The sequence below is a fragment of the Haliotis cracherodii genome, unplaced genomic scaffold (assembly GCF_022045235.1).
Source record: "Haliotis cracherodii isolate W230 unplaced genomic scaffold, xgHalCrac1.p SCAF_4, whole genome shotgun sequence".
Taxonomy (NCBI): domain Eukaryota; kingdom Metazoa; phylum Mollusca; class Gastropoda; order Lepetellida; family Haliotidae; genus Haliotis; species Haliotis cracherodii.
In genome coordinates this window covers 14,224,676-14,239,064 of record NW_027266297.1, presented here as the reverse complement: position 1 = coordinate 14,239,064, position 14,389 = coordinate 14,224,676, and the positions used below count along the sequence as shown (strand labels likewise).

At 41.1% G+C, this 14,389-nt stretch overlaps 1 protein-coding gene across 2 annotated transcripts in view; it reads right to left on the bottom strand.

The window, feature by feature from the left end:
* LOC139479983 (uncharacterized) overlaps positions 1 to 13,137 on the bottom strand; it is a 31,916-nt gene extending 18,779 nt beyond the window's left edge. Inside the window, exons 1-2 of one of the 2 annotated variants that reach the window (XM_071262943.1) lie at positions 12,767 to 13,137; positions 227 to 448 (exon numbers count right to left, since the gene is read on the bottom strand). In XM_071262943.1, coding sequence (XP_071119044.1) covers positions 227 to 338 — 112 coding nt within the window. In that variant the 5' untranslated portion in view covers positions 339 to 448; positions 12,767 to 13,137. The other variant, XM_071262944.1, reaches the window with a different exon arrangement.
* Positions 13,138 to 14,389: the final 1,252 nt, after the last annotated feature.

Genomic DNA, 14,389 nt, shown 5'->3' with positions numbered 1-14,389 from the left:
TATGAGTTCGAATGCCAGATTCGCCCTGAGAACGTGTCTAGGTTTGTCAACACCATACCCCTGCTCGTCCGGATCACGCTCGTGGTAAACGTCTGAGACTTGCTTCAGGCTTTCCTCCCATATCAAGCTGACACGCCGTGAAATAACTGAAATACTGTTCAAAGCGACGTTAACGCCACCTCACTCACTCACTGAACTCAAGGAAAGATATGCGTCATGTTGTTACCTTGGACCCTGATATTTTCAGTGTTTTGCACGATGATTTTCCCCGACAGTATTTCCCCTGCATAGTAGATCTCCTTGTCCAATTCTATGTCGAACTTCCGAATAAAATCCATCTTGAAGTGACCTCTGGTGACACGTCGTCATCCAATCAGTTTGTATAGATCCAACCACGTGACACATTGATTCAGCAGGGGCTTAACATTTTAGCTTCAAAATGTGCTTTCTGTAAAAGAAAATAATTCATTATGTCAGACTGTGTACACAAATATTTCAACTGACTAATTCGAATTTGTAGGGATTAATCAGTTAATACTATATAACGTAAAAGTATATATATATATATATATATATCAATCATATAAAACATCAATTAATACTATTAACGTGTATGTGTATCATATAAGTCTTGCTGCTAAACTCATTAAAACAGTCTGATGTGCTACTCTCTTTCTAGTAAATTATGGGCGGTCGGGTAGCCTAGTGGTTAAAGTGTTCGCTCGTCACGCCGAAGACCCGGGTTCGATTCCCGACATGGGTACAATGTGTGAAGCCCATTTCTGGTGTCCCCCGCCGTGATATTGCTGGAATATTGCTAAAAGCGGCGTAAAACCATACTCACTCACTCTAGTAAATTACGAAACAGGTCTTTTAAAATATATATATATCATATAACACATCATAAACATAGTATATTTTTGTATTCAAAAATAATTGATATGTTTTGAGTGACAACAATAATTATGTGTAGACTAAAGTGGATGCATTCACTTTTTGTATAATTATAACCTATGTGGTATATTCGTCCCCTCGTGTATGTGTCCTAAAATGAAGTAGGGCTACATACATACGAAATAAGCAGACTTGAGTGTTTGGCCATGGCAAAGCGTGGTTGACTGAAGTTGGTAGATTGTTCTGTTACTGTTTGTATCTCATGGTATATCATATTACATGTGTATGTCTGTCATGGTATGCCATGTTACTCGTGAATGTATGTTTTGTTACTCGTGTAGGTAGTCAGATTACTCGTGTATGTTTGTCATGGTATGTCGTGTTACTCGTGTATGTATGTCATGTTACTCGTGTATGTAGTCAGATTACTCGTGTATGTCGTGTTACTCGTTTATATATGTCACGGTATGTCGTGTTACTCGTGTATGTATGTCACGGTATGTCGTGTTACTCGTGTATATATGTCAGGGTATGTCGTGTTACTCGTGTATGTATGTCCTTTTATGTCGTGTTACTCGTGTATGCATGTCAGATTACTCGTGAATGTATATCACGATATATTGTGTTACTCGTGTATGTATGTCACGGTGTGTCGTGTTACTCGTGTATATATGTCAGGGTATGTCGTGTTACTCGTGTATGTATGTCACGGTATGTCGTGTTACTCGTGTATATATGTCACGGTATGTCGTGTTACTCGTGTATATATGTCACGGTATGTCGTGTTACTCGTGTATGTATGTCACGGTATGTCGTGTTACTCGTGTATATATGTCACGGTATGTCGTGTTACTCGTGTATATATGTCACGGTATGTTGTGTTACTCGTGTATATATGTCACGGTGTGTCGTGTTACTCGTGTATATATGTCACGGTATGTCGTGTTACTCGTGTATATATGTCACGGTATGTTGTGTTACTCGTGTATATATGTCACGGTATGTCGTGTTACTCGTGTATGTATGTCACGGTATGTTGTGTTACTCGTGTATATATGTCACGGTGTGTCGTGTTACTCGTGTATGTAAATCACGGTATGTCGTGTTACTCGTGTATACATGTCAGGTTATGTCGTGTTACTCGTGTATATATGTCATGGTATGTCATGGTTTTCTTTTATTCGTTGTTATATGTTTGTGCCTAGTATCTTATTGGAAAACTTCATGGGGTCGTTTATATATACTACTTAAAAGAAGTTAAAGAACAGCCGATTTTTTATGACTACAGTTACTTTGTTATGGCATGAGGGAGCACAGGTGGCCAAGTCGTCTAAGGCGCCGCAATTCGCTGTGCAGAGTTGCTTCCCTTAGGCACGCCAGAAAGCTATGATTGTGGGTTCGAATCCCTGTTCGCGCTCGTGGTTTCGTGCTCGTGGGTTTCACAAGAGGTAGTAAACGTCTAAGACCTGCATCACTTCGGGCTTTTCTCCCACATCAAGCTGACACGCCGTGACACAACTGGAATACTGTTAAACCAAACTCACTCGCTGTTGATGGCATGATGATTAACTATAGTCATGTGAAAAAGTCAGTTATTCAGACATGATATATCAACTATAGTCGTATGAAAATATCGTGTATTCTTTAACTTCTTTTGAGCAGTATATACCGCATGAAAAGTTGTACTGATAAGGGCATCTTAGCAAGTAAAACAGTCTCGTTTCGGTTTTACACACTGCTTTGATTGAACATCCCCAACATGTATCTGGAATATAACGATTCATTCCATCAGCAATATTGTGTTCTGTCTCATACACGACTGCCAAGCTATCCCATCCGAACAACCCCACAAACACTCCCCTGTTCTTACCCCCTCCCCCTAACATGACCCCCAACCATGACCCCAAACCACATCCCTTCCCGACACTTCTACCAACACAATACCCCTATAATACCCCTCCCCTCCCCCACCTCCGCCACTTCATCCCCACAAACAACCCCACAAACACTCCCCTGTTCTTACCCCTTTACCCCCTAACATGACCCCCAACCACATCCCTTCCCGACACTTCTACCCACACATTACCCCTATAATACCTATCCCCCACCTCCGCCACTTCATCCCCCAAACAACCTCGCCACCACTCCCCTGTCCCCACCCCTTCCCCACAATAACATGAACCCCACCCCTTCCAAACACCTATACCCACACCTTACCCCTATAAATCTCTCCTCCTCAAATCACACGGACCAAATGCAACCAAATGAAGAGCTTTTGCCTCGGTTCGGTTCGATTTCTATCATGTCACAATAGCACCGGGCAATGAAAACACGATTGTTAACGCTCTTAAGATAAACCAACTGGTGACCGGGCAGGCTACCTGACGCTAAGCGTCGTCACGGCTAAACACCTTTGTCGCGCTCTCCTAATACCGACGCAAGTGACCTGGCAGCGGCGGGCTGATCGCTGTGCTGCTAGTAGAGACTAGTCGGTAATTTCGTTTCCTTGGCCTGAGTAGCAAAGTGTGAACACTCGGAGAGAAATGTTTGGGGTTATGGGTCACGTGACCAAACTGATCGATTTTCGTGTAAATGTGATGGTTGCTTAGCAACGTTTGGTAATTCTGATGATCAAGTGTCAATACTCTTCGTCCGTAGCAACAATAAGTAGGGACACGCACCAAAGGTCACATGAGGTGTCGTGTACACACAGCCGACTGTCGCACAAGACAGAAGTTGATTCAGCACCAGTGTGAATAAAGGATTCAGTATCAGAGTGAATATAGGATTCAGTATCAGTGAGAATATAGGATTCGGCATTAGAGTGTATATAGGATTCAGTATCCGTGACAACAAAGGATTCAGTGTCAATGTGAATAAAGGATTCAGTATCGGTGTGGATATAGGATTCAGTATCAGAGTGAATATAGGATTCAGTATCAATGAGAATATAGCATTTTATATCAGTGAGAATATAGGATTAAATATCAGTGAGAATATAGGATTCAGTATCAGTGTAAACATAGGATTCAGTATCAGTGAGAATAAAGGATTCAGTGTCAGTGAGAATATAGGATTCAGTATCCGTGACAACATAAGATTTATTATCAGTGCGAATACAGGATTCAGCATCAGTTTAGATGTAGGATTCAGTATCAGTTTAGAAGTGGGATTCAGTATCAGTTTTGATAAAAACAACTTGTTCCGTATTAGTGTAAATATCGGATTCCGTGTGAATGTAAATAGAGTAAATATCAGTGTACGTAAAACATTTAATATAAGTGTGTTCTACATTTAGTCACAGCACAAGCTTTCAGAAAAATGCATCTAATTTGCAAGCAACGAATGTGAATATGAAAATTGTAACAAACAGACCCAGCATGACGGACTGGGCTATCACATTACGAGTATGCAGATGCACAATTTGTGGACAATGTTACGAGTATGCAGATGCACAATCTGTGGACAATGATATCTATTTCAACAGTACGCATTCATTTCAGGAACACCTGTTCTCATCACTGTTATATCACACTCATTTATCAGCCAGTTTCGTGACACAAACAAGAATCATAATGTTATCTTTCAAATGGTATGTTTTACCTTACACCTGGATTAAATGATCCTTTCAGAAGTGTTTCAAACGATGTTCTTTAAAATTCTACAAATTCACAGGTGTGACAACGTACCGGCAAATATACACTGACAAAAAAATACCGTTGGATTTGTCTGTTACATTGTAGAAATGAATAGGGATGGCTATAAACAACAGAGCTCCAGATAAGCTGCGTATCTGCGTAAAATACGCATCAGAAATGCAGAAATACGCAGTAACATAAAATCCAAGCGTATCAAATACGCAACGAACAATACAGATACGCTACAAAAATAAAACTTGTGCGTATCATCTAAATATTGTGAAGTAACCCTGCGTATTCGATTTGCAAATTAGTAACTTATTTTGAAATTATAAACGGGCTTTCCGTCAACCTTGCCAAACTCCACGATGACAGTTACATCATGATTATTTGCCATCACACTTACTTGTGGAAGTATCGTGGTATTTTTGAGTCCTATAAAGCTCTCGAATCCACACGACACCAGTTTGCAGGGACTAGATGAATAGTGTTTTTAAATATTTAACTTAAATACCCATATGTGTAAAAACTAGTGGGTAACAGAAATTTGAATACCCAGATAGAATTACTGATACCCAATGATTTTAAAATGCATGGGTAAAATACCCACAACACCAAAAGCTTATCTGGAGCTCTGAAACAATGACTATATATTCAATTATCGGCTGTAAGTACGTAACCACACCAGACATGTGGGACAAAGGAGTGATGTATTAGCAGTACCAGTAGCGAGGAAGACCTCGCGTATTGAACCTCCGCTGAATCTAAAGGAAGCCATAAATGAGTCCACGCACAGAGTTTATCTTCCGATGTCACATCAGATTAATAACATATCAGCTCGGCATTGTGATTTTTATGTTTCTTTGTCCACGTGTTTTGTGCTCTTTATATTCTCCATTATACATTTGAGTGAGTGAGTGAGTGAGTGAGTGAGGTGGGTTTAACGCCGCTTTTAACACTATTCCAGTTATATCAGGGCATATCAGCTTAATGTGGGAGGAAATTTAAGCCCGAAGTGATGCAGGTCCAAGACGTTTACCACTTCGGTGAAACCCACGAGCACGGGCATGGTGCTGACAAACCTAGAACATAATCGGGGCGAACCGGGATTCGAACCCATAATCATAGGTTTCTGGCGTGCCGAAGGGACGCAACTCTGCACAGCGAATCGCGGCGCCTTCGGCGACTGGGCAACCGTGCCCCTTATATAATCGACAGTTTTTAATTACATCGGACATATAAACTGCCGGGTAAGAGAGAATATACACTTGAAGATTGGATTTGACGAAAATATTACAAACGTTATTAGAAAGGTTGAAAACAGTCCCAGAAAAACTGTAAACGTGAGATAACTATAAACTTTAAACGTTGATGCGTGTATGAAATACATCGTCGGGTAACCATTTCTTGTTTGTGATATTCTTAGCCACCATCAAACATTGGTGTATACTTTCTTTTGTCCGGCAGTTTATCATAATCATCTCATGTCAACGTCAAATTGTAGTCAATCGTATAAATGTATGTATATCGAAGCAGATAATACCCATAATATATCATTCTTGCAAGATAGACACAAATGGGGATTCTTTTGTCACAATAGCTATGGCAAATACGCGGAAAGATGATGTCATGATGCTCACATTATCGATCACTTGTTTTATCTGTAACGGTATTCCATTGATGTACCATATATCACATAAAAAACACAGTATTGAATATTATTGTTCAGTAATATTCATATATCAAAGATGAGATAAACAAAAATCAGTTGAATTTTAAAAAAGTACCTGGATTTATAAAGATTCAAAAGAAAACTTCACAGCGTATCTTAATTTGAATTCCGTAAAAAATATACAGTATTACTTTTGGCAAGTGCTAAAATAATGGTTTAAGTCAATTAAGTAATCAATTCTAGAACGATATACTAAGCCTGGTGTTTCGTGAGAACCAGGGTTCTGAAAAATCACCCACACGTCTCACTTTTCTTCAAGCCGAGTCATTTGACAGCGTTCGTAGTATAAGCTTGAACGTTATATCGTTACCTTCTAACGACGTAATGGCCCCTAGTCCTTGATTTTATAATACCTAAATCGATTTTCTGTCTCAGCACAGAAAGCAAACTTAAAGTTTAATGAACATTTTCACCCACAAAATGAAAACCTTTTCTGTCGTGATAAAGATCTGCGGAAGAACACGACATTCTTCATCCCACAATCATCTCAACATGAGTCAATTACGGACTCAGTGCCGAGCAATGAACTGAGCAGATTTTCCTTTAACGACAAAATATACACATTTTATCATCTCCGATAATGGAATGAGCTTTTTCACAGCCATCATAAATACCCCATCACATCTAATGTTTTTCCGCTTTCATTACATCACGATTACTTGGATCCGACAGTTAATTTTCTTCTGATCGCCGCCTTAATGCCCAACAACATATGCATATTACGTCACCTAATGTGATTCAGTTTATTGATTAACTTACGGTACGTCGGTGCTTCATTGTAACGTGGTGGGAAAGACCCTGTATAATTACGGTTCAAACAATCCCTATTCTTTAACCGAACCGACACAAAGAAAAAGTAATTGTCCCAAAGGGTTTGCAGTATTCAAACCAAAACAAAGAATATGTCGGTTGTTAACGGAATGAAGGTTTAACTTATTGTGCTTTCGACTTGTTAAATATTTATCAAGGGTCCAGAATTGATTCTAAAATTTCCGTGATCGATTAAAAGAGCATTTCCGCAAAGATTGACTGCGTTTGTTTTTAGCGATGCTTATCGGCTGATTTCATCAGCGTCTGTAAAGTGCTCTTTTGTACTGTGTGCCGGCGTTCGTTGTTTCTTATCGCATTTAGTTGCTCGAACTCCGTACCTAACATCTCCTCACCTTTTCACCTATGATTGTTGCGGACGGTATATTAATTACTTTCGGCGACTCGCGGATGATTTAGTCTACACTCTTGCATAGTTGACACGAAGTACGCTGCCCAGGAATACGCTAGTATTGTGTTGGCCCGTTCTGCTTAAATCCAAACAGTCATTCTTATTCTCCTTGATCGTCGTCGTCGTCGTCATCGTCGTCATTATCATCATCATCATCATCATCATCATCATCGCATCAACACCATACAATGATGATGGTGAACATAGAGCTCACTACCAATAATAAACGGTTACAAAGAGATCCTGCAAGAGGAATAAACGGCTTGTAGCTCACCTAGATAAGTAGTCAACGGCTAATGAGTCAACAAAGACAGACACTTCGCAAAAGTTTCCATGAACATTAAATATTGTCAGCATGAATAATGAGGACTAAAACCTAACACTTACTAGTATACATTTGAACAAAATATGATGCCACCGAAAACGAAACGTGCATGCAAAGGTTGGTCTTCCTCAGTCTGGTAAGTTCCGAAGGCTAAAACACAGCCGTGACGCCACTGTTTAAACGAGCCATTATGTTTCACGAATGGCCAGTTAGTTGTCAAGTATGTACACTTGGAATAAACGGAACTGTTCCTTTTATATTCTAACACTCAAGTGACTTTAATTTGTTTGAATTTTATGAGAAAGGAGTATCGCCAAGGGGGTTCAAACCTCATTCTATAATTTGAGGACGTGAAACAGTCTACCTCGCACATGACACAACGTTTAACTGATAATAGCTAAATGATAATAGTTAACGTTTTCAAAGTTTCAACGTTTAACCTCTTAAACCAATATAGGTGTCATCATCTGGTGAAACAAGCATCCAAATTTCAGTTTCACAGGTCCAGTGGTTTCTGATGTGAATATGTTTTCATAACCCGGGTTCCGGACAAGCAGGCACTGGCGTTAGGTCACTTGATTTTCAGTCAGGTGAGCTCCACAAGTCAAATTATGTAATCTCGGCCTGTTTTACCTAACATTACACGATGTATGTGTGACCTGATATGGACCTGGAGTGGGTCGATTCTCTATCTGTTTTCAGCGTCTAAGATTACCGGGTTATTCCCCATGTAAATGTTACAAACAGAGCAGTGAAAATACCCATGAAATGGGCATTGATTTGGCGTTAAGGCTGAAGTATTTATAGGCAATGTTGACTCCGGGCCGGACCAGTGTTAGACTCGGGCGGGCATCAGCAGCAGATAGACTGTGGTACAGTCACATTGGCAAATGCACACAGTCGATCAAAAGGGGGCTGGGGGGGAAGGGGGGAGCAGAGTCATATTGGCATTTAGATGGAGTGCGAGATGAGGCGAAAATGTCGAGATCATGTCGACTTTGATGAAGAGCAGGAAGCATTTCGACACTTGTGTTTTCTATTGAAATAGACCCAACTGAATTCAAAGCACGGCAGTTGAAAAATATTTCCGTTATAGAAATCCCATGCTACAGACAATTAAATATCAGACGCAGAGGCAGGTTGATGCCGTATTTTACAAGCGAAGAGGGTTCACAACCTAATGAAACTATATTTCCGACGTTTATCGACATCGATATTGTAATATACTCAAAACAGGATGTAGCGATGTAGGATTTTAGGAGTAATCGGCTATAACAACGTTCATAGTTACCTTCGACAGTGGTACTTAAGGCCAGTTAATATATAACGTCAGCGTCATAGAAGAAGCAATTTTAGAAACGGGTGGGCTAACACGACCAGGAAATTCACTTTAGTGTTCACGTAAATAGACATGTTCGGATATAACGAACTGATTTCATAGGCCCCTTGCAGTTCGTTATATAGTTGTCTGTATGCATGAAGACGTAGTAAGATAGAGGATATGCCCGCAAATCGGAAGATCTGTGGTTCGATACCGGCTGCGTCATACCAAGAGTCATTAATAGATCATGGCACATGTTGTTACCATGCCTGGAGCTCGGCATTAAGGGGACTGATTACCACGAAGTCAGCATAATAGGTATGAGTGGGGCATCTATGTCATACGGCGGAATGGTATCTCAGAGGGCTAAATGTAAAGGCGGCATGACTCGTTACTACTACAAGCAGACACTTCACTACACAAATGCAGTGATCAATACTTTAACTGTAAAGTCATCTTCCCAAGGCAAGGGAGTTAACTGACTATATAAAAACCAGTTTCCAGGGCTTTTACAGTCAGTTAACACCCTTCCCTAGGGAAGATGCTGCCAAGTAACGGTACATCATCACACATCCAATAAGTCACGCAAAACGTACAGTTTAACTACGCTCCAGCACCATTTCAGCCACAGCACGACAGTGCACACCATGGCAAATAAGCAGTTTCAAATACTGTACCGGAATCGAACCCGGGTCTTCGGTGTGATGAGCTAACGCATTTATCACTGGGCTAGCCTACAGCCCTTTATGTTAGGGTGTGACGTGAGGGACAATGGTGAGTATTGGCTGGCACGCATGGCAACAATTACGATCGCATTTCAGGCATCGCTGTCAGAATACTTTCATAATCATTCATCACACGGGGGCACGGGTGGCCCAGTCGTCTAAGGCGCCGCGATTCGCTGTGCAGAGTTGCGTCCCCTGGACACGCCAGAAACCTATGATTGTGGGTTCGAATCCCGGTTCGCCCCGATTATGTTTCTAGGTTTGTCAGCACCATACCCGTGCTCGTGGGTTTCACCGAAGTGGTAAACGTCTGAGACCTGCATCACTTCGGGCTTTCCTCCCACATTAAACTGACACGCCGCGATATAACTGGAATACTGTTAAAAGCGGCGTTAAACCCAACTCACTCACTCACTCAATCACTCCATTCATCACACGTTTGTTTCCTAATACCTTCTGTCAATACTGTATCCGCGAACCATGGTGGCAATATACGTACTTGACCTCCGGTCGTATTTCGTTATACAGTCGATGCTTACAGTACTAGATATATAAATAATATCGTAGGGACCGACTCCTTGATATTCGCGGGGGGGCGGGAGAGGGTAAGGAGAAATTGAATTTTTTTTACATTGTTGCAAGGTGTTTTTCTTTAAATAAATACTCAGACTCATTTTTTAATAAAAAATATATTTGGTTTTGCAGCTGTAGCTGAACGACATTAAATATAATAGTAATAAAAAAATACCAACAGCGTCATATTCCATTCACCAACGTGATTTTCAGTGTTGCTTGACTGACGGCAATGAGAGCTGAGAAAAAAATTGGATAAATTCAACGTACAATCTGGCTTTTGAATGCCTGAATCGTTGCTGATGTTATCTACTCCTAGCTAGTGTTCTGTGATATAGCTGTAATATTGTTCACAACGACATAAAATACAATTTACGCACCCCCTCCCTCTTCCCCCTCCTCCTCCCCTCCCATCACCAGTCGCCATGTCAACGTAACATTGTGTGATCATGCAGTCGATACATGCTCTTGTCATCGATTTTATTTCATGACACGGTGCAATGAAATTAATTGTCTGTTATTTTGAGTTTTGCTAAAACCGCAGAGGGAATTGGAGGATATATTGGGGTCAGTGGCTCCGTCTATGGCAGCAGGGTTCCCTGCCACCACTCTGAAACAGTGCATTGGCCAGTGGTGCTAACCCTGTCCCCTGCATTCTCTAGACAGATGATAAGATCGATTAACAGCTGCAGCAACTCGGAATAACTCGGAATAAAAACATGATATGGATGAAATACAGAAATAAGGACTGAGAACACCGACTGAGCACAGAGTTTCAGCAACTGCTTGTTTTCCCACCTCGGATACATGGTAATGTATTTAACATATCAATAAAAAATCAAGAGAACAGTGAAATAGATAATGTCAACGTAATAGAATAACTAGTCTCGATTATCCGCCGAAACAGATTCCACTGGACGCAAAAGGCTCAATACCGGCGAAAATTACAGCCGGTGTTCAGTGATGACACCAGGTGTTCGCGAAAAGGATAAACACGTCCTTGCCCGGTATCAACTGTCACTCACACAATTTGCAAAAAACATAAGTGTTTGTAGTATGCAGCCACACAACAGTACTCCCAAACCTCGTTCAACCGGACGATACACATTTCCAATGAAAGAGTCCGGATTACCAAATGTCCAGATAAACGAATCACAGGAACAGAGTAATGTCCTTTGCTTAATTTAGACGTCCCGGAAAGAGTGGTGTCCGGAATAAGGTGGCCCGCAGTACCCATCCAGTTATTTATCTAATTGTCGTTAAAAAATATTTCTGGTTTAAAGACAAGTTCCTGTAAACTTTAGCAGATCGTTACCATCTCAACACATTCATGTAAAATCATAAAAGAGAAAATCGTAATATTTTCAAATCAACTTTAAACATATATATGACCATCATATAGCGATTAGGTAATCAGCGTCAGCGAGTATGGTTTTACGCCGCTTTTAGCAATATTCAAGCAATATCACGGCGGGGGACACCATGTCGGGAATCGAACCCGGGTCTTCGGCGTGACGAGCGAACGCTTTAACCACTAGGCTACCCGACAGCCCCTTCAGATAATCAAGTTGTAAACGTCAATAACTTGTATCACACAGACCTCTCCCAAAAGGTTTAAGCTGGCACGTTTGATAAAACTGAAATACCTTTCAAATTGGAGTTAACCCTTCCCGTTCACCCACTCCTACGCCTTTAATAGTGAGTGAGTATGGTTTTACGCCGCTTTTAGCACATACATCGTTCCCATGTCGGGAATCGAACCCGGGTCTTCAGCGTGACGAGCGAACGCTTTAACCACTAGGCTACCCGACCGCCCCCAAACGCCTTCAATAACAAACAGGAGCTTCCCAAGGCAGGATAAAGACCTTGCGTGAACGACGTCTACTTTCAATGTAAATGTGTCTATTGCTTTTAAAAGTTTTGCAAATGCATTTTCGACATTCAAAAGTTTTGTGAACAGTTTACCTGACATGTAATAGAATCAGGATGTTTAACCAAAAATACTTCCAACTTTCGTATTCAAGCATCCCCAAAATACGTACTCTCTACCCAGTGTTTTCTTTTTCTTTTGAACATAACAGAGCAAGGTCTTATTACGTACATGAAATGATAATAGCAGGTCATGATGCAAGGATATAAGACTTTAGAAATGTTAATATTGCATATTGTGGGGCTTTACGCCTTGAAAAAAGTAATGCACATCACTTTCCAAAAAAAGATATCAAAACCCAAGGCTACTCACGCAGTCACGCCTCTCGGCGTCATAATCACAAATGTTCATATTTGATAGTTTCCAACGGCGCCAGTGCAGCCATATTGGTTACAAACGATTGACTTACTGACTCATGCGCCCATCCGTAGTATCTTGTCACGTGCAGGAACCTTGACACCGCTTCCAGAACACTCCGTTCCCTTGCACGTTTTCCAGAGCAGGAAGTTGGGATGTAAACTAAAAAACATTCGTTACAATAATTCGCTGGAAAGTGCCAGAATAGTCCATGTTTTCAGCGAGGGTGGAGGTGGGTGCCGTGTCTCTACTACGCATTCGCCTTCATTCTGCAGGAATTGCAAGATGGTCATCAGTTTCCGATACGAATCACCCGTTATATGGATGTATGGGTAAGCTCCAGAACAAAGAGTACGGTGTGGACTGGTTTTATGGGATTTGAAGCGTACGCTTTGTTTGTGACTGACCCAATTTCACATGGTTGAGTCTTTCGACCGTTTGGATAATGAGGCAATCGATACAGCTTGCAAGATGGCGGCGATCGTCACGTGACAGTGTGCAACGCAGAACAGGCAGGAGTGGGGGAGGGGATGGCAGCATGTCGATATGTGAGGCGTAATAACATTGGCATATTGTGGACCAAGTCCTGCAAACAATCGACTTCAAGGCTAATGTTTAGTAATAGCGTTTTGTTCTGTGACATCCGTCCCTAAGTTGAGTGACATGTTGAGTGAGTAAACAATGTATATGGTACAGGCAAAGTGTAAAATCAGTCAATGAGTAAATAATTGAAATTTTCACTATGGCAATTTTACACAAATGACTTGATATTTCAGTCATGTAACAAATTAAATGAATGTCTGTCCCTTAACTTGACAGGTTGAGTGAAGTTCCACGAATTCCAAACATTTTTATGTTGAATTTCATCCCCAATTGACTGAAAATGATAGGAAGAACCCGAAACTTCAATGTATATTCATTACATATTTAGGGTTTTGAATTGAATCTATTGCGATACTTTTAAGCCCCTTTGAACATCTTATTAATACTCATTTTAAGTCAATCTGCCAAGGAAACGCAGAGATTGTTCGGTCAAAGTGTAAAATAACTGAAATATTTAAGCATTTAGAACAATGCCTAAGTGAATCAACTGTCTGAACACTTCACTTATTTTACACATTCACTGTAACATATGTGTGAGTGAGTGAGTTGGGTTTAACGCCGCTTTTAACAGTATTCCAGTTTTATCGCGACGTCTCAGCTTAATGTGGGAGGAATGCCCGAAGTGATGCAGGTTTCAGACGTTTACCACTTCGGTGAAACCCACGAGCACGGGTATGGTGCTGACAAACCTAGAAACATAATCGGGGCGAACCGGGATTCGAACCCACAACCATAGGTTTCTGGCGTGACAAAGGGACGCAACTCTGCACAGCAGATCGCGGCGCCCTAGACGACTGGGCCACCCGTGCCCTGTGTAACATATGTATTAGACAAGCAAACACGGAGTTCCGATAAACATGTAATGAATTTGACGAAGGGTGTTGAGTGGAGAGAATTCGCCCTGATTTTGTTTTTTGTTTGTCAGCACCATAACCGTGCTCGCGTCTAAAGTAGCAGACGTGAAAATCCTGCGATTTCGTCTCACATCCATCTGACACTCCGTGATGTAAATACTGTTCAAAGCTGCTTTACAACTCACTGTTAAAAGTAAAATAAATTTGCGCTCATCCGA